At 41.3% G+C, this 21,423-nt stretch overlaps 1 protein-coding gene across 11 annotated transcripts in view; it reads right to left on the bottom strand.

The window, feature by feature from the left end:
- The window catches only part of RASGRF2 (Ras protein specific guanine nucleotide releasing factor 2), a 271,385-nt gene that overhangs the window by 190,320 nt on the left and 59,642 nt on the right, over positions 1-21,423 (bottom strand). For all 11 annotated transcript variants that reach the window (XR_015168014.1, XR_015168016.1, XR_015168015.1 and 8 more), the window contains exon 2: positions 2,253-2,359. Coding sequence is in view for 5 of the 11 variants with exons in the window: in XM_086412804.1 (XP_086268930.1) it covers positions 2,253-2,359 (107 nt within the window). In the remaining 6 variants the exon portion in view is untranslated. The remainder of the gene's footprint in view (positions 1-2,252; positions 2,360-21,423) is intronic.

Raw genomic sequence — 21,423 nt, 5'->3', positions numbered from 1 at the left:
TGATCAATTAAGAACCAAATCTTCACATCTAAAAGAGAAGAAAAACTTGGATTAACCAAACCACTAAAGTGGTTTCTAAAATCTATGCTTCCTGACAAAATCATGTAAGCCCTGGATTGATCATATGGCAGTCAATATCAAATAGCTACTGACCTACTTCCATATATATAACAAAGTTTTCTTGGTATACCAAAAAAACCTCTTACTTGAAATTTCACCATTTTAAAGTAATTCATACTCTATTTGGTTCACCACAATGTTTGCTTGGCAACTACAAAGGAATTTAGGCTGCTAATGGTACTTGGTTTTTCTGGAAAGAAAAAAAAAATGGGCAAATACACGTGTTTTAAATTACTTACTTCATTTTAACTCCCAGGTAGAAAGGAACAGAAGCGGTCACAAAGACTGTGTCTGGAAATGACCCAAAGGTTCTACCTTGCCAACTTGATACTTCTTTCACCTTTGAAAACCTGGCTTTCTTTCTACAGCAAGTCAGTCTGCATTAGCCTTCAGTTTGGAGCAAAACCGTCAGACAGAGACCCTGAGAGTGAAGACAGCTGAACAGTGTGCCTGGATCCTGATGTTAGCAGGCTGCCTCAGGGTCCCCCTCGGACAGCAGCATTTGGTCACCAACCATGCGCATTTCAGAGAAATATTTTGGAGGGGAGGAAAGAAAAGGAACTGAAATCTTTTGCAAATAACATCTACTCTCAACCCTGACCTGACATTAATCCACTTTGATCTTTGAATTAGAGGGAGAGAAAAAGAGACAATAACGAAGACTAATACAATATAGAACATTGGTTAAAGGTTGTGGAGTCAAAGAGACCTGAGTTCGAGTCCCAGCCCTTTCCTCTTCCCTTTAACCAGCTTTTTACACCTTGGCCAATATGCTTAATCATCATGAACCTTTGTCTTCTCATCTGTAAAACAGAGTTAATAATACCCTACTGGTAGTTGGGAAGACTTTTTTTTTTTAAAGATGAGTATGTAGAGCTCTTAGCATGCTGCCTGCCACAGGGCAAGTAGTCAACATACAGCAGCTGAAGAAAGAAGAGGGGAAGGGGATGAGAGGAGGGAAAGGGAAGGGAGCAGAGGGGAGGACGGGGAGAAAAGCCTTCAGGCTTCAAAGAACAGCCTACAATTACTCAGGACAGCACCTTAAATTCTTTATAATCAATGTCAAAATATTTCCTGGTGACCTACTACATAATCAGCACTGTGCTTCATTCAGAAATGAATGTGTCGCCATCCTCCTCCTCTCATGCTGTCTACAGTCCAGCTCAGGAAACAGAAATCACACGTGTGAAATATATGAAAAATAACCCACATTGTACTAAGTCATTAAATATTCCACATGTAATAAAGCAAGAACTGCGGTCATTTGTAGAAGGGGGCCAGTGAGTGCTGGCTTGTGGCGAAGGGTCCGGGAGACACACAGAGAGACAGACACAGACGTGAGTGGACTTATAGGTGAAGGAGGGGTCATGTCCGGCAAAGAAAGTCACGTGTCCCAGGCCAAGTTTCGCCCTGAAACTTCAAGCAGGGAGTCACGGTGCGGACAGGAAAAAAGCCGTGAGCACAAGAGCCATTCAAAGCAAAAATGAACAGGACTTTGGAACTGAATATGAAAAATAAAAGAGAGAGGTCTGCCTGTGTGTCTCTTGTGGATTTCTCACTCCCGTTTGAGGCCAAGTGTGCTCATGTCCACCTTTCTGGTATTTCTTAGGAGGAAGCAAAAGCACACTCTTCTATTTCCCCAGATGGCAGCTGGTGTTGCCTTTGTCGATAACCAGGCTGTACAGGGCAGGGTTTCCAAGTGGAGGCTCGGCTGGGCCTGTATCCCAGCTCTGCCACTCACTAGCTGTGAGGCCTCAGGCAAGCAAACTAACTTTCCAGGTCTTGGTTTCCTTATCTGTAAAAGAGGGGTTAACCATGACGTGCCTCTCACAAATTGTTGAGAGGATAAGGAATCCAAGCATTTAATAGATTCCTTAATTGAGAGGCACTTGTAACAGGGCCTGGCACACAGGCACAAACCCTGTGTTCAGTAATCATCATTACTATTGCTGTATCTATTACCTTTAATCTTCAGCTAGAATATAGCCACAGAAAGCATAAAGAATCATCTCACACATGACTGAGGAGGAGGTACTAAGGGGAAATCCAACTTGGAATTGCAAGTTCGCCCAAAACTAACACTGATGGTGAAACCTCAATGCAAAACCCAGACAATCCAGTGGCTCCCATACCTGGCTTGGTGAATGGCCTCCATCCACTCTTTACCATCCTGCTCCTCCTCACAGCGCAGCTCTAGTGGCTTCTGACCTTCATGGCCAAAAAGAACAGTAAAGTAATACTGGAAAGAAAAACAAACAAAGTTGTCTTTTATTTTTGAGGCATAATAGCATAATAAGACAATACTTCCCTACAAAGAGTATATGCTTATAAAACACATCAGCATTATGTAAATCATATTTCAAAATTTAATAACATTCCCAGTCCACTTGGCAATGACTTTGCACCTGGAAGATACCATAAATTGCATCTTAATACCCCTCAGTAAGAGTCAACTTACAATGCCTCACATACAGAAAAGATATTTGGTAAAATTCTATACAAACACATGATTAAAATTCTTTGCAAACTCAAAAGTGAAATTTCTGAACCTAATAAGGGATTTCTACCAAAAACTTACTACAAATATTTCACCTAATGGTAAATTATTATAAGCAGCCCTTCTAAAATCAAGAATAAGAAAAACTGCAATTATCACCACTTCTAATTACCAATTCTGTCTGGAGGGCAACATAGAAAAATTAAGAAAAAAAGAAATGGAAAGCAAGGGGGGAAATCATTTTGCACAGATGATGTAAGTGTCTATACTAAAAATCCATTGACACACTATTAAAATAAGAGCATCCTTCAAAATTATTGGATGCAAAAATCAATATACAAAATGTATTGCACTTTGGTACAATATCAACAAATAAGTAACTTAATTTTGAAAACACAGCATTTTCAATAGCAAAGAAACATAAACAGTTGAAGGACCTAAGAAAATAAGTTTATCACCTCTAAAGAACAAATTAATCTGTACTTTCAATATATTCTAATAAAATTACCAATAGGTTTTCTTTGGGTGGAATTTGACAAAGTGAACCTAGAATCTGAGCCAGGGACGGGGAAGATGTCACTTTAAATCAGTCTATTTGAAGCTAGATGTATTAATTACCAAGCTCAGACTGTCTGGGAAGGAAATATGACTGGAGAACTTTTTATTATATGAGAATGATCAGAAAATACACTGGGCCTGCCCACAGTTTCCTCCTGGGGCCTGAAAATGACCAGTCCCACGCAGCTGCTCTGAGATTAAAAACCAAAGATAAAACCCAAGTTCTTTCTGTTGTCCCACCTTACCAGCCCCTGCAAACTTCTCTTTATTCAGTATGATCATTACACGCTCATTTTCTTCAAACAAATTAAAAATACTCAGGACAAAAGCTTTTAATCCATAATAATGCTGAATCACTATTTTTTACACTTGAAACCATATAATATTATAAATCATTTATACTATAATATAAAAAATCCTTCAGGACAACAATCCTAGAGATAAATTCTTAAAAACCCTAGAATTTTCAGCACAATTTTACAAAAAAGGCAAAAACTGGCCAAGAGACTTCTCGTGTTACCTGGGGATAAATCATCAGAAGCCTTGCCTGTGAGAGAATCCACTGCACTACCCTACGGACAGGCCTGAGCCCATAAATGACAAGCTGTCTTTAATTCTTAAACCTCTTGTCTAGCCAGAGGACTAAATGCTATGAACTAGGGGGAAATAACCCGATGAAAAGGCCACTGAGAAGGGGAAGAATTGAGTTTAGCACTGTATTCAATAAAGCTCCAGTTAAACTTGAGAGGAAAGGAGTTGCAAGTCAACAAAATAACAAATCAGTGGTTTAAGGGCAATCCTATAAGCGATGGCATTTCAGCAACAGCTGGCTACCATCCAAGGCCAGATGCCCAGTCCGGGAAGAGGAAACACTTAATGAACCCGTTATTGAAATGCTGCAACCAGAACCTCAACAGCAGCTGCTGCGTGGGAACCCAATTAAAGGCCACCTTTAAAAGACAGCAAGGTAATTATATTAGCAGAACTACATCCAAAGGTTAGACTGTGTCTCAGGCATGCCAATGATGGAGTTTTGAGAGTACAGGTTACATTTCCAGGAGTTCACTTAACAAATTCAGCTCGACCACAAATAATCAAAACACTGTCTCTGCATCAGATCAGATCAGTCACTCAGTCGTGTCTGACTCTTTGCGACCCCATGAATCGCAGCACGCCAGGCCTCCCTGTCCATCACCAACTCCCGGAGTTCACTGAGACTCACGTCCATCGAGTCAGTAATGCCGTCCAGCCACCTCATCCTCTGTCGTCCCCTTCTCCTCCTGCCCTCAATCCCTCCCAGCATCAGAGTCTTTTCCAATGAGTCAACTCTTTGCATGAGGTGGCCAAAGTACTGGATATACCTGCAAATTATTCAGGCTAAGCTATTCATCAAAAAGCCTTCTTTGTGTGTTCTGGTCTCGCTCTGATATGAACTCAGTTTACCATGGACAAAACATACACCTGAGCCCCAAATGAGCTGAGAGAGCTTGGAGCACAAGTGGCAGCAGTCACACACTTCGGCATCTGACGACCAAGGCAGAGCTAAAATAAATGCCGGACCTGTCAGCACCAGCAAGGACCACCCCCCAGTGTCTGATAGACACGCATGCAGTCTCAAGGACAGGGAGCCCCGCTTACTGAGATACAATCTTAGGGAGGCACAGAAGAAAGAATGGATCACTTTTTCCTTAAATTGAAGAAAGTAGGGAAAACCACTAGACCTTTCAGGTATGACCTAAATCAAATCCCTAATGATTATACAGTGGAAGTGAGAAATAGATTTAAGGGACCAGATCTGATAAACAGAGTGCATGATGAACTATGGACGGAGGTTCGTGACATTGTATAGGAGACAGTGAGCAAGACCATCCCCAAGAAAAAGAAATGCAAAAAAGCAAAATGGTTGTCTGATGAGGCCTTACAAGTAGCTGTGAAAAGAAGAAAAGTGAAAAGCAAAGAAGAAAAGGAAAGATATACCCATTTGAATGCAGAGTTCCAAAGAATAGCAGGGAGAGATAAGAAAGCCTTCCTCAGTGATCAGTGCAAAGAAATAGAGGAAAACAAGAGAATGGGAAAGACTAGAGATCTCTTCAAGAAAATCAGATACACCAAGGGAACATTTCACGCAAAGATGGCCACAATAAAGGACAGAAATGGTATGGACCTAACAGAAGCAGAGGATATTAAGAAGAGGTGGCAAGAATACACAGAAGAACTATACAAAAAAGATCTTCATGACCCAGATAATCACAATGGTGTGATCACTCACCTAGAGCCAGACATCCTGGAATGTGAAGTCAAGTGGGCCTTAGGAAGCATCACTACTAACAAAGCTAGTGGAGGTGATGGAATTCCAGTTGAGCTATTTCAAATCCTCAAAGATGATGTTGTGAAGGAGCTGCACTCAATATGCCAGCAAATTTGGAAAACTCAGCAGTGGCCACAGGACTGGAAAAAATCAGTTTCCATTCCAATCCCAAAGAAAGGCAATGCCAAAGAATGCTCAAGTTACCACACAATTGCACTCATCTCACACGTTAGTAAAGTAATGCTCAAAATTCTCCAAGCCAGGCTTCAATAATACGTGAACCGTGAACTTCCAGATGTTCAATCTGGTTTTAGAAAAGACAGAGGAACCAGAAATCAAACTGCCAACATCCACTGGATCATCAAAAAAGCAAGAGAGCTCCAGAAGAACATCTATTTCTGCATTATTGACTATGCCAAAGCCTTTGACTGTGTGGATCACAACAAACTGTGGAAAATTATGAAAGAGATGGGAATACCAGACCACCTGATCTGCCTCCTGAGAAACCTGTATGCAGGTCAAGAAGCAACAGTTAGAACTGGACATGGAACAACAGACTGGTTCAAATTGGAAAAGGAGTACGTCAAGGCTGTATATTGTCACCCTGCTTATTTAACTTATATTCAGAGTACATCATGTGAAATGCTGGGCTGGAAGAAGCACAAGCTGGAATCAAGATTGCCAGGAGAAATATCAATAACCTCAGATATACAGATAACACAGAAAGTGTTTATCTGAGGTTGTATTATCAGATATGCAATATCAATAACTTCAGATATGCAGAAAGTGAAGAAGAACAAAACAGCCTCTTGATGAAAGTGAAAGAGGAGAGTGAAAAAGTTGGCTTGAAGCTCATCATTCAGAAAACTAAGATCATGGCATCCAGTCCCATCACTTCACGGCAAATAGATGGGGAAACAATGGAAACAGTGAGAGAGTTTATTTTGGGGGGCTCCAAAATCACTGCAGATGGGGACTGCAGCCATGAAATTAAAAGACGCTTACTCCTTGGAAGAAAAGTTATGTCCAACCTAGAAAGCATATTAAAAAGCAGAGATATTACTTTGCCAACAAAGGTCCGTCTAGTCAAGGCTATGGTTTTTCCAGCAGTCATGTATGGATGTGAGAGCTGAACTATAAAGAAAGCTGAGCGCCGAAGAATTGATGCTTTTGAACTGTGGTGTTGGAGAAGACTCTTGAGAGTCCCTTGGACAGCAAGCATATCCAATCAGTCCATCCTAAAAGAAATCAGTCCTGAATATTCATTGGAAAGACTGATGTTGAACCTGAAACTCCAATACTTTGGCCATCTGATGCAAAGAGCTGACTCATTAGAAAAGACCCTGATGCTGGGAAAGATTGAAGGTAGGAGGAGTATGGGATGACAGAGGATGAGACGGTTGGATGGCATCACCAACTCAGTGGGCATGAGTTTGAGTAAACTCCGGGAGCTGGTGATGAACAGGGAGGCCTGGTGTGCTGCAGTCCATGGGGTTGCAAAGAGTTGGACACGACTGAGTGACTGAACTGAACTGAACTTTTTACATGATTGGAGCAAACTAAATTTACTACTCTCAGCAGCTTCTTTTTTCTCCACTTATTAAGTATGGAGGGGGTCTTAATGAAAAAGTTGGCTCAAATTTTGGAAAAAAAAATGTTTGCACATCTAAGTGTAGTGAGGATAAATCTATTAATACAACCCTGTTCACAGTCTTATGCAGCTCCCTCCTGGCCAAACAAGATGACCAGAATTCTCTTCCTTAAAGATAAACCTGAGCTTTCATATGTCCTTACAAAACCCTCATTCATATTCTCAAACTTAACACCCTACAAACTGGCCTTAGTCTCCATTTTAAAGTTCATTTCTGCCTCTTTCCTCCTAAGTATGCCACACTCCAGCCAATCAACCCATCACTCCCCCAAGAAGACAAGCTCTTTCCTTGGCCTCATGCTACTGATGGAGTACATCTCTGGGATCACCAGACCTGGGTGTGAGTCCTGACTCCTCCAAGTGGTAACAACCTATGAGACCTTGGGGCAGGTGACTAACTTTCTGAGACTAAGTCTCCTCTAGTCAATGAGGCCAAAGATAGGTTTACAGGACAGACTAGCTGACATGTAATGCCTGGCACCCAGTAGGTGCTTAACAAATGTTAATTCCCTTCTCTCTCAGCGCAAACCATTGTCTTGATGTTCTTCCTCTCCAGTCCCTCTCCTACCTAAAATTCTTATTGAACTTTCATGACTCACGTCATGAACCGTCAATTCCACTAAATCTTTCCCAGGTACCTTCTGGCATAAAAGAGTCCCTCTCTCCTCTGTGGGGTCAGTTGTGGCTCAGTGGTAAAAGAATCCGCCTGCCAATGCAAGAGACGTGGGTTCGACCCCTGGGTCAGGAAAACCCCTTGGAGAAGAAAATGGCAATGCATTCCAGTGTTCTTGCCTGGAAAATCCCACAGAATCTGGTGAGTCCATGGGGTCGCAGAGTCAGAGGCGACTGAGCACGCACATATGCACACACTCCTCTGTGTTTCAGTAACCTTGAGCACACTCTTCTCACGTAGCCGGAGAGTTGTCCACACATGTGTCTCTCTTCCCTGTAGGACATGTCCCTTTGTACCCAAATCCCTCAATAATGTTTGGTGAATAAATGATCATCATAAAGAAAACATGAGGTATAATCAACCTAATAAATTTGCTTCAAACAGCCACATATGACAATTTTATGACTGTATAATCACCTCTAGGTAGACACCCAGAGAAAAGATTTAGAAACACCATTAAAGCTACTAAATACATATTTTTATCAAAAAAAAAAAAAGGAAAACAGAATATTATGATGTTCTTCATAATAGAAAAGCAGTAAGTACAGATACTGCAGGTTGGCAGATTCCCTAAAGGGTCTTACCACTTACCAACAGTAACTACAAAATGCCAGAATGACAGCATAATGAACAGGTCTAGGAAATCTAAATATTCAGGGTCTTATTGGTATCTACTGTAGCTTCATATGACTTTTCATTTTCCATTTGTTTGGTTTTTATTATAATTGGTTTGCTGCTGTTTATGCTATGTGTTTTTGCAGAAAGAACAAACGTAACCCAATATGAGAACACAAGTTCATTTAAAACTCTGGTCCTTAGACTTCTCTGCAAGCTAGAAACAAGTTTATGGTTATGGCAGTGGCAACTGCAGGGGAATAATATTATAGGGCCACTTCCACTTCCTCCATTTCTGTATTGGTTGGATCATTTACATAAACACTTATAGCTATATAGCCAACAACAATATGCTCATTCCACTTTCAAATTGAGTCATTAACAATAAACACCTATAGCTATATAATCAACAGTAAAGATATTATCCATTTTCAAAACCATCCCTGCTGGCTCAGCAGGAAAGAATCTGCCTGCAATGCAGGAGATTTGCGTTAGGTCCTTGGGACAGGAAGATTCCCTGGAGGAGGAAATGGCAACCCACTCCAGTATTCTTGCCTGGGGAGTCCCATGGACAGAGGAGCCTGGCGAGCTACAATTCATGGGATCACATGAATCAGACATGACTTAGCAACTAAACCACCACCGGGTCTTTATCAGTTCAGTTCAGTTCAGTCGCTCAGTCGTGTCCGACTCTTTGCAACCCCAGGAATCACAGCACGCCAGGCCTCCCTGTCCATCACCAACTCCCGGAGTTCACTCAGACTCACGTCCATCAAGTCAGTGATGCCATCCAGCCATCTCATCCTCTGTCGTCCCCTTCTCCTCCTGCCCCCAATCCCTCCCAGCATCAGAGTCTTTTCCAATGAGTCAACTCTTCGCGTGAGGTGGCCACTGGGTCTTTATAATACTACTTATATACCCAAGAAAAGTAACTGATGTTAGTCAAATCAGAGATGTTCAAAAAAGATTAAAAACCACCACCGGTGTTCTTAAAGTACCAGTTAGAAAAATAACCTCTTTTAAACAAGGCTATGGTTTTTCCAGTAGTCATGTATGGATGTGAGAGTGGACTGTGAAGAAAGCTGAGTGCCGAAGAATTGATGCTTTTGAACTGTGGTGTTGGAGAAGACTCTTGATAGTCCCTTGAACTTCAAGGAGATCCAACCAGTCTATTCTAAAGGAGATCAGCCCTGGGTGTTCTTTGGAAGGAATGATGCTAAAGCTGAAACTCCAGTACTTTGGCCACCTCAAGCAAAGAGCTGACTCATTGGAAAAGACTCTGATGCTGGGAGGGATTGGGGGCAGGAGGAGAAGGGGATGACAGAGGATGAGATAGCTGGATGGCATCACTGATTCGATGGACGTGAGTTTGAGTGAACTCTGGGAGTTGGTGATGGACAGGGAGGCCTGGCGTGCTGCAATTCATGGGGTCTCAAAGAGTTGGACACAACTGAGTGACTGAACTGAACTGAAACAAACTTCAGTACCATATGTATTATTATTTTGATGGCACTTAAGGGTTTTAAATTATCACATATATTAGTGAAATTTTTTCAGTTTTAGAGTAAAAGAACTAAAACCAACCCTCTCTGCAGCCTCTGAGGAAGAAGATTCTCTTCAAATCTTCTTCCTACACTTGGCCCCTGTCTAGGAGGAGTGGGAGGACCTACAGGAACTAGCTATGGTCCCCTCTCCAGAACCACATTTCTGACCTTGCAAGTCAGACAATGGATGGGATAAAATGGGTGCCTTCCAAAGTTCCCAACTTGATGACTTGCACACCTGGGGATGGTGATCATGAGAATACAGCAGTCTGGCATGGCAGTGCCTCTGGGACCACAGCATGGCTCTAAAGCCAGGCAGAGCTCTCCACCCCGACCTGGGCCTTGGGGTCTGGCCTTCCCAGTCTCCAGGAATGTGAATAACACTGCTGAGTGGCCCTCCGCAGCCCAGAGCATATTCTTCCCACAGCAACCCCACATGTTGCTATGACCATCCACCCCAATCAGCAGGGAGACTCCAAGCATTCCTGGAGGTGGAGATGGATGGACACCATGGACAGCAACTCTCCAATCTAGGTGCGTTTCCCAAGCAATAATAAAGCCTGAGCTCATGTTAATCTTGCTATGCTTCATTACATCTTCTTCTTTCTCCCTTTTCCCCTCTCTTCTCCCTTCTGTAATTGCTTGTAGAGTGGAAATGAAACACATTTTAAACACTGGATAGATTGACAAAACTGAGCTTGCTGTGCCCCCTATACTAATTTTCACTCCCAGGGGTTTGTTGTTGCTGTTCAGTCGCTGAGTCGAGTCCAACTCTTTGGGACCCCGTAGACTGCAGCACACCAGGATTCCCTTTCCTTCACCATCTCCCAGAGTTTGCTCAAAGCATGTCCATTGAGTCAGTAATGCCATCCAACCATCACATCCTCTGTCGCCCCCTTCTCCTCCTGCCCTCAATCTTTCTTAGCATCAGGGTCTTTTCCAATGAGTTGGCTCTTTGAATCAGGGGTTTAACTTCACCCAAACTGCTAACTATCTTTAACATTCACAGGAATTTCAATTAAAGTCCCCAGAACATGACTGGCCCTCCATAAGAGAAAGGAATCCTATCCTTGAGCCCTAAAGGCACAGACTGCTCTAATCAGATTTACTGCCACTGCCCTGGCAGCATGTGAGAGGGAGATGAGAAAAGACAGACTGAAAATAATAAGTGAGCATTTAAAAACGGGAGATACTTCATGTTTTTGATACCATTCCCTTCCCTCCTCCTCCTAACATTCCTGCTCTTTCGTATTTCCTGCCATTGAAATGTTACTTGCATCTATGGCCATACCTGAACGAGCCCAGTCTCATCTGAAATGTTACTTGCAAGAGACTTCTCTGCCCACTGCATCTGGTCACCATCGTGCCAGCCAATGGGGTACACCCTGAAGAAACGTCTAAAGCATTATATCTGGGACCCAGCCCTACTGGTATCTAGAATAGAAAGCATTTCTCTCTCCTGCCTCAGGGACGGTGTTCATATAGTGTGATCATTTCTTAACCACAGTTCCATCTCATACTTTTAGCTTCAAAGAAGACTCTGTGTATATTAAAGGAGACTGAATTTTCCAACTACTTCATAGACACCATCTTCTCCTATCATGGTTACAGACTGAAGCTCATTTTTTGTTGTTAAAACACATGTCAAATCTCCCAGCTACTACCAGGTCTTCTTAAGAACAAAGATCCAAGATGCTGAAGGCTTTCCCTCCCTATTGGTTCACTTTCTTGTCAACTCTAGATTCAGAGGTCTTGCCGTGGGCATTTTCACTTCAGCACAGGCAACTTCACAGACTTCTGTGCATCTGAACCAGCAGTGTGGTCCAGCAGTAGGCTCCCCAGGCTGGAAAGTAGGACACTGGGATTCTGTCCCGTCTCGGATGACTCAGTGTGAGCTCTGGCAAGCTCCTATCAAGCTCAGTTTGTTCCTGGGCCAAGTGAGGACAAGGCCACCTCTCTCACTAACCCTGAAGATCAAATGGTGAAGGTGAAGATCTTCACTGAGGTGAAGACCAAATGCAGTAACACACATCAAAGTGTCTTGAAAAGCATGAAGTACGTCTTGTCGTTACTATAGCGGTAGACCTGCCAGCTCTCGCTGGGAAGCCAGTCACCTCGAATCTGCCTCAAACACTGGACTTGTTCCAGCTCTGCAAAACTGGGTAATTTGAGTGTTCCTCAGGTTTCCCTCACTGCTTTCCCCAGATAAAAGCACATGAGTGGGGGGAGAAAAAAGGATGTATTAAAATTATGAACCAGCATAGTGGGTACTTGGTAATTATGCTGTTTTTATTATGGTGGTTGTTTGTTGGTTGTTTTGTTCTTATGGATATTTTTGTAGTTGGTTGATACTCATGATGAAAAGATTTCTAATTTTCCCAAAGGCTTAGATAAGAATTGTATTTTGCAGTTTCAATGACATGCAAGAGTTAATGATTTGCCCCAACAGAAGCCAACATGTAGACTATACATTTGAAACTGTGAGTAAAGCAGAGTATTAACATGCATAAAATCCAGTATCACCATTTAAAAATTGCCTCAGAATATATCCTTTTATTAAACATATTTTAATGTTTAATAAAGAATTTAATGTAGGATGCAGCTCAAGGAGTAAGGGTTTAACTGCCTCCTACCTGTGGTTTTCTACCACAACAAGAAAATATATTATGTCTGGCTTCCAAATTTCATAGAGAAGTGAATCAAATTAATTGTGCCAAGGGGTCAGAAAATCTGTCATTTTAAGAATGGCTAAACCAAGTTGATATATTTGGTTGTGCTTCAAATCTTTGAAAGGTTATCATATAAAATTGCAACAGAGAAACTTTCATGAACCAAGGGATCTGAGCTCCCATAAATCACCAGATATGCTGAAATTTATGAAAAGGGAAGCAAGCATGATACATGGTGGCTTAAGTCATCATCCTTGACTCACAGAAAAAGGCAACAATCCTTCTCCATGTTTTGTTACATTTTCACACAGTGCTGATTTTCTCTTGTACTACCACTCCAGACAGCGACATGTGTTATTGATAACATTCCATCTTTGTGATTGATTTCACCTCATCCCCATCCTCCTGTTTACTTACCATCTTATCTTTGGAGAGAGATATCTAACTCCCGTCTGTCTAGAGCCACTGTAACCATTGTTACAGCCTTCTCTTTACAGCAAGGCAACTAAACTTTATCACCATTCCAATGTCCATTCTATCCCAGCCTCTCCTGAACTAATCTAGAATCTCTAAATTCATATGAAACCTCCAAAACCTTTTTACTTCATGCCATCTTCATCACTTTCTCATTACAATCATTGGTTTGAGTTATTCCTCATTTGCCAATGGTATTCTCATTTGTGTAAAATGTATGTACAGTGAAAATGCATGCTGTTAACACCGAGTTTAGTTAGTACCACTTAGTACTCTTGGCTAGAAAATCTTATGGGCAGAGGAGCCTGGTAGGCTGCAGTCCATGGGGTCGCTAAGAGTGGGACAGGACTGAACGACTTCACTTTCACTTTTCACTTTCATGCTTTAGAGAAGGAAATGGCAACCCACTCCAGTGTTCTTGCCTGGAGAATCCCAGGGACGGGGGAGCCTGGTGGGCTGCCGTCTATGGAGTCGCATAGGGTTGGACATGACTGAAGCGACTTAGCAGCAGCAGCAGCAAAGAATACTTCAACACACAGACTTGAGTGTCAGAGTTCCCCTGCTGCTACAAGGAAATTTTCTGAGGTGCTCTGTCAAAGAGGAACCATGGTTATGCCAAACAAATGGGCAGGGAAAATATACATAAATGAGATCAATTTTAGATGTATCCTGTGTAGCTCCATAAGGCACAAATAGAAACAGTGGTTCAAGTGAGAGATTTGAAAGATCTTTCTAAAAATGAGAGGGGATGCTGACGCCAGTTGGCCATCTCTCAATGGTATTTAGAAGGGATTCCTGTCCTCTGAAAACAGAACTAGGTGGCCTCTAAGATCCCACATTATCAAAATCCTTTAGTAGCTATAACATACTCTAGAATTCTACCATTAAGGTATGACACAGAGGAGTCATATAAACAAGGGTTAGACCACTGTGCTGTTCAACATCTCAGTTTTTATTGCATGGCAATTTACCAAATGGGAGTAAAAGAAAACACAAGTCTAAACAAAGAAATAATTAGTGCCTGTTAAGAAGTAGGACACAACTGAGTGACTGAACTGAAGAAGTCTTTTATGACATTATGCCTGGTGTATATTGATAATCATCAGTTACACTTACCAAATTAACTAAAACTAACCACTGCTGCATCGATGTTTTTAAATCAGAAGCACTGGGTTCGTAACAATACAAAACTGACAAAAATGTTTTATCTTTTACATTTTAAGTGCCAACTACTGACAATAATTGCTAGCACTTAATTCATTGAGCAAACCTCAAAGATGGAAAGCCCTAATAATAATAATAATCAAATAATAGTGATCACATGCATAGCTCATGAATCAAAAACTGGATAAGAGTAAAAGATTAATGACTGTATTTAATGAATAAAGAAGTTTTTTAAATTGATAAGGAAAAGTCAAATAGCCTAGTAGGAATGTGGGAGAAGAAACAGAATATTCACTTGTCCACAAACAAAAAATAATAATAAAATGATACAAATAGGTAAAAATATGAAAAAGTGCATATTAGTACATTAAAATGTTCCTTTCAAATTGATTTTGTTAATAATAAAATCCAGAGTTAGGAAGTATAATGTGTTGATTAATATTAAAATGGTTACAAACTCTGTGAAGTTGGTTGGCAATTTGTACCACAGAATTTACACCTCTGTTTTTATATAGGAATCTATACTAATGAAATCATTAAAAATACTTTCAAAGACTTATGTCCAAGAATGTTTAAAGCATCAAAAATAACCATAAAAGTACGCAACAATAGGGGGAAAATTAAATTTGGTATTTAAATTGAAATGCTCTGAGCAATTAATAATGATCTGTAAGAATATTTTCAAGCTAGCCTCTGAACTTTGCACAGCAGGAAAAATTTCAAGCAATCTTGTGAAAAATAACAGCTAGGAGACTGAAAAGACTGAACAAGGATTTCAGCTACTACCTGCCACAGGAAGACAGAGTTTAGAAATTGAGTCTGCCAAGTAAACTGCCTGTTAGAACAAAAATGAACACTCTTCAAAGGACAACAACATAATCCAGAATCTTTAAAATGTATTATCCAAATGTCTGGTATATGCTAAAAGGTTAGTAGAAAAGAAACAACAGAACAACTAGGGCCATAATCATGAGAAAATAGAACACAGATGTTAGAATTAGCAGACAGAACTTCAAAGCAGCTATGAGACAGTGTATACAAAGGAAAAGAGAAGCATAATGAGAACACAGATGGGGAATCTCAGGAGAGAAATGTAATTCTAAAAAAGGACCAAACGGAAATTTTAGAAATGAAAAGCATAACGATTGAAAAGAAAAAAGTAAATGGGTAAACCTAATTGCAGATTATAGACGGCTGTTTTAAATGAAAGAGTAAATGTAGTATACCTGCACACAGAAGACAGTTAATCGCTTTAAAAAGTGGTTCCATATGAAGGCTCAGTGTTGTCTCTATTGCTGTCAGTTTGAACATTTAGCACATTAGTTATATCAGCCTTTGTAAGAATAAGCCTATGCTGGGCCCATGAGTAGCCACCTTTTTTTGCCCCACCTGTCATTTTGTTCATATGCTCATTGTATCAGCACTGGGGTAATCAATGACAGCGATTATCTGAAAAAAAGTGACCTGGTCGGTCTGTCAATTTGATCATTTAGTGCCAAGTAAATGGCCTGCTAGAATAAGAAATGAACACTCTTCACAGGAAAATAATAGAATTCAGTCTTTAAATCTCTCTAGTGAATGCTGCAGAGATGATCCCATTTGGGGCCCATTCCTATTTTGTCCATCCACATGTTTCCACTCAGGCTTTGCTACCCCCAAACGTCTAATCTTTTTCCTTCCAGGTCTTTGATGCCAGCCAGAACATTCACCACCTCCTATAAGCCTATGTACATTTAAGCCTCAGACCACTTCTCTTCCAACACAAAATAGGTGGCCAGGGGCATGATCTGCTAGTCCACCCACTGGGGGAATTTCTCCTTATCACAGTCTTTCAAGACCATTTTGAAGTGATCCATCCCCAGGCCAAGCTTGGGTTTGTCCCTTTTCCTTCACTGGGCTGTAAAGAATCCCCCATACAGCCATCAACAGAGGCTGAGGGCTGCTGGGGTGACTGTGGTGGATGCCTGGAGGTAAAAAAGTTAAAATTGTGTGTCAGAGTTGTCTCCCCAGGCTGAAATGGCTAGATCTTTATACCGCTGCCTCACTCAGTCACTTGATGTGGGCTGCTTCAGGAAAGGTACCATCTTGGACAAGACAGATCTCTGCAGCTGTGGCAGACTCTGAAGGAGCTGACAGCTAGAGGCTGTCTGCTGACTGACCCCCTGCAGCTAGGCAGCAACTTTCTCTGAAGGGGAATCTGGTTGGTGCCCCGCCATGCCAAGGAAAATCCCCAGGGTCCTTCAACAGGTGAATAAACAATATGTGGAGAAGGCAATTGGCACCCCACTCCAGTACTCTTGCCTGGAAAATCCCATGGATGGAGGAGCCTGGTAGGCTGCAGTCCATGGGGTCACAAAGAGTCAGACACGACTGAGCGGCTTCACTCTCACTTTTCACTTTCATGCATTGGAGAAGGAAATGGCGCCCCACTCCAGTACTCTTGCCTGGAAAATCCCATGGACGGAGGAGCCTGGTAGGCTGCAGTCCATGGGGTCTCGAAGAGTCAGACACGACTGAGCAGCTTCACTTTCACTTTTCACTTTCATGCATTGGAGAAGGAAATGGCAACCCACTCCAGTGTTCTTGCTTGGAGAATCCCAGGGAAGGGTGAGCCTGGTGGGCTGCAATCTATGGAGTCGCACAGAGTCGGACACGACTGTAGCAACTTAGCAGCAGGTACACTAATACAACCAAACATGGCATCCAGTCCCATCACTTCACGGGAAATAGATGGGGAAACAGTGGAAACAGTGCCTGACCTTATTTTTTGGGCTCCAAAGTCACTGCAGATGGTGACTGCAGCCATGAAATTAAAGGACGCTTACTCTTTGGAAGGAAAGTTATGACCAACCTAGATAGCATATTCAAAAAAAATATGCTTGCTGAAAACTATTCAGCAAGGAATAAGCAACTGCTGATACTTAAATAAACTTGGGTGAATCTCCCCATAAACTATTAATAATTACACAGGAAAAGGTAATTTTCAGGTGGAGAAATCTGGCAGACACCATGATAACTAAATGAACAAGATAAAGAAAAATTCTGAATTCCTATGTATGGAAAGAGAGAGAGAAAGAAAGTAAATAGGGCAAAATATGCATGCCTAGTGAATCTGGGCCAGAGAAGGCAATGGCACCCCACTCCAGTACTCTTGCCTGGAAAATCCCATGGATGGAGGAGCCTGGTAGGCTGCAGTCTATGGGGTCGAGAAGAATCGGACACGACTGAGCGACTTCACTTTCACTTTGGCAACCCATTCCAGTGTTCTTGCCTGGAGAATCCCAGGGACGGAGGAGCCTGGTGGGCTGCTGTCTATGGGGTCGCACAGAGTCAGACACGACTGAAGCGACTTAGCAGCAGCAGCAGCAGTGAATCTGGGTAGAAGACATACAGGGGTTCATTGTACTACTTTCGCAATTTTATAAAGTTTGAAATAATAACAAAATTTTGAAGAACTGACTCATTGGAAAAGACCCTGATTCTGAGAAAGATTGAAGGCAAGAGGAGAAGGGGACGACAGAGGATGAGATGGTTGGATGGCTTCACCAACTCAGTAGACATGAGTTTGAGCAAGCTCCAGGTGTTGGTGATGGACAGAGAAGCCTGGCGTGCTGCAGTCCATGGGGTCACAAAGAGTCAGACATGACTGAGTGACTGAACTTTTTTTTTTGAAATTTTTAAAATGTTGCAGTGAAAGAGGAGAGTGAAAAAGTTGGCTTAAAGCTTAACATTCAGAAAACTAGGATCATGGCATCCAGTGCCACCACTTCATGGGAAATAGATGGGGAAACAGTGGAAACAGTGCCTGACTTTATTTTTTTGGGCTCCAAAGTCACTGCAGATGGTGAATGCAGCCATGAAATTAAAAGATGCTTACTCCTTGGAAGGAAAGTTATGACCAACCTAGATAGCATATTCAAAAGCAGAGACATTACTTTGCCAACAAAGGTCCGTCTAGTCAAGGCTATGATTTTTCTAGTAGTCATGTATGGATGTGAGAATTGGACTGTGAAGAAAGCTGAGCGCCAAAGAATTGATGCTTTTGAACTGTGGTGTTGGAGAAGACTCTTGAGAGTCCCTTGGACTGCAAGGAGATCCAACCAGTCCGTCCTAAAAGAGACCAGTCCTGGGTGTTCATTTGAAGGACTGATGTTGAAGCTGAAACTCCAATACTTTGGCCACCTCATGCAAAGAGTTGACTCATTAGAAAAGATTCTGTTGCTGGGAAGGATTGGGAGCAGGAGAAGGGGACAACAGAGGATGAGATGGCTGGATGGCATCACTGACTCGATGGACGTGAGTTTGAGTGAACTCTGGGAGCTGGTGATGGACAGGGAGGCCTGGTGTGCGGTGGTTCATGGGGTGGCAAAGAGTCAGACACAACTGAGTGACTGAACTGAACTGAACTGAAAATGTTGCCGGGCTTTCCTGGTGGCTCAGAGGGTAAAGAATCTGCCTGTAATGCAGAAGACCCGGGTTTAATCCCTGGGTTGGGAATATCCCCTGGAAAAGGGAATGGCACCCCACTCCAGTATTCTTGCCTGGAGAATTCCATGGACAGAGGAGCCTGGCAGGCTATAGTTCATGGGGCCACAAAGAGTCAGATACAACTGAGCAACTAACACTTTCACAAAATGTTGCTAGAAGGCAAATTCATGGTCATATCTCCAGGTATCTGACGATCTATTATAGAAGTTCAGTTACACTGTAACATTTCCATTGATTGGGGAGAGGGAGTCAATAAGTCAAAAAAGCAAGACTTAGACTGGTGGAATGCAACTATTTACCCTAAAAGAAAAAGTATATGTAATATATATTTATTTATAATATTTATGTCTGTAAATGAATAAAGAAATACACTGAAAATGCATACTATATGAAAAAATGTAAGAGCAAATCCATCATCCAATAATTCTGCTTCCTAGAGAAACACTCAAAGAGCACATACAAAGATGTTCACTGCAATGCTATTTCAAGAGCCAGAAAAGACAACAATCTAAATATCTATCAATAAAAGCATAGTTACATACATAGTAGTAAACCAAGAATAAGCAGTTTAATAGAATGAGTTCTACAGAGATCAACATTTATAGGCAAACCAATCAAAGCAAGCTAGATAATACAGAATTAGCATTTACAAAACAGTATTAATGAAAATGGGCTTCCAGGTGACTCAGTGGTAAGAATCTGCCTGCCCATGCAGGAGATGCTTGATCCCTGGGTTGGAAAGATCCCCTGGAAGAGGAAATGGCAACCCACTCCAGTCCAGGTGCATGTGGGCCACAGTCCATGGGGTTGCAAAGAGTTGGACATGACTTAGTGACTGAGCACACACACACACATTAATGAGAACAAATGGAAGGAAAAAAAACAAAATGTCAATGGTAGGTAGTCCTTAGTAACTATCATCTTCTAATTCACACACTTAATGCATTTTTCAAACTAGTCATAACGGCATATACATTTTAAAGACATAAATATAAAAAGTCCTATGAATGGTAAAATTTGAAAAATACCTGGGGTCAATTAGACATCTTCCTGCTCTAAAAAAAAACAAATAATGCTAAAGCATCACAATGTGAGAAAGAGGGCTATATGGTATGCATTTATTTTTAAGTAGAAAAATGTATAACGAATTGCTGGAAACATTTATGTAAATAAAAGGACTTGGAGCACATCTGGTGGATATGCCTGGCTATTAAATACCAAAGAAGCAGGATTAGGAAAGGAGCTTAAAATTTTGTCTGAATATGAACCATTAATGATGGTTCTGCTGGGCTTCTTTGCCCCCCAAAAAGACTTTTAATATTAAAAATACATTTTCACCTCATTTGCTGATAGCTGAAAGCTTATAGCTGTCAGACATTTAAAAGAAAATGACAGTCTCAAATCTCCACAATCAGAATGGCTCAGAATATCAAACTTCAGTCCCGGAAAAGAAAATTCACACATGCACGTGTGCATAAGCTAGGGCTTTTTTTTTTTTTCTGCTTCTCCAAAAATCCTCAAAAAGCTAAACCCCTCTCAAATTCTCCAAATCAAAGTGTCTTTAATTTAGTTTATGCCACACTCTTATTTCTCTTTAAGGAAGACATAGCAAACAATTCAGGTCTGTGCCTTCTGCATTTGATTTTTTTTTTTTCATTGTGAAAACACAAGCCAAATGCCACGGCTTTTGTCTACCACCTATGTAAATTATTTATCTCTTATAAAATGTACTTTTGCCCTATGAAAATAATCACATAAATCATATAAAGATAGAAAACACAAAGAAGCAAAATTAGAGGGGGAAATGTATCAAAAATCCCAACATCACCCAAAGACAACCACTGTTAAATTTAGATGTATTTCAAGCCATTCTATTTTCTAAAACCAGTTTAATATAGTTGACCTCATGCTGCATATGCAACGTTACTCCAGTTTTTTTCAAGTTATATGATAACCTAAATATGTTTCCATGTTACTTACAGTGCGGTAAACATTTATGAAAGCCTGTATAGCACTGCACAGAGAGGACACACTACAGTTTACGTAAACATATTTGCATATTTTTGAAACACTTAGAAGGTTTTCTGCCATTCCTCATACTATTTATGGTACATAAAATTTTTCATTTGAATTTTGATTTAAGACTCTCAAGTGTGGACAACAGATACAGAACAGTTTGGGGATTTTTTAACTTGTTTTTAGATTTTTCTTTAGGGATCTTTGTTCCACATTGGCCAAGGCTGACACCAGGTTGCATCTGACAGGCGTGATAATTACTGGAACAATCCTTGCACAACAGTTACAGCAACTAAGCAGCCCCAATTGTGATACTATAACTGGAAATTATAAGCAGCTGAATATTCCTCCCCTCTGGGAGCTTACGCTCTCAGGGGTGCTTCTTTAACCTGAGCAGCATATGATGTCCATGTCTGCATATGTGGACATAAGAATCGCTAACATCTATTCAGTGCTTAACATATACCAGGCATTGTACTAAGATTCCTTCTGTATTTTCTCATTTAATTCTCATAATACCACCGTGATTTACTCCCCTTTTACAGATGAGGAAACAGGCCTAAAGAAGCATGACAGTCATCCCCAATCCACCAGGGCATGTGCCCTACCCTGGAGGCCCAGGGGTAGTAACAGACCCACATTCAAC

Source organism: Bos grunniens, chromosome 7 (assembly GCF_055505025.1).
Source record: "Bos grunniens cultivar Pamir isolate PY7600 chromosome 7, Bosgru_T2T1.0, whole genome shotgun sequence".
NCBI lineage: Eukaryota > Metazoa > Chordata > Mammalia > Artiodactyla > Bovidae > Bos > Bos grunniens.
Note: the sequence above shows the minus strand (reverse complement) of the source record. Positions and strands in the feature narration are given on the sequence as shown.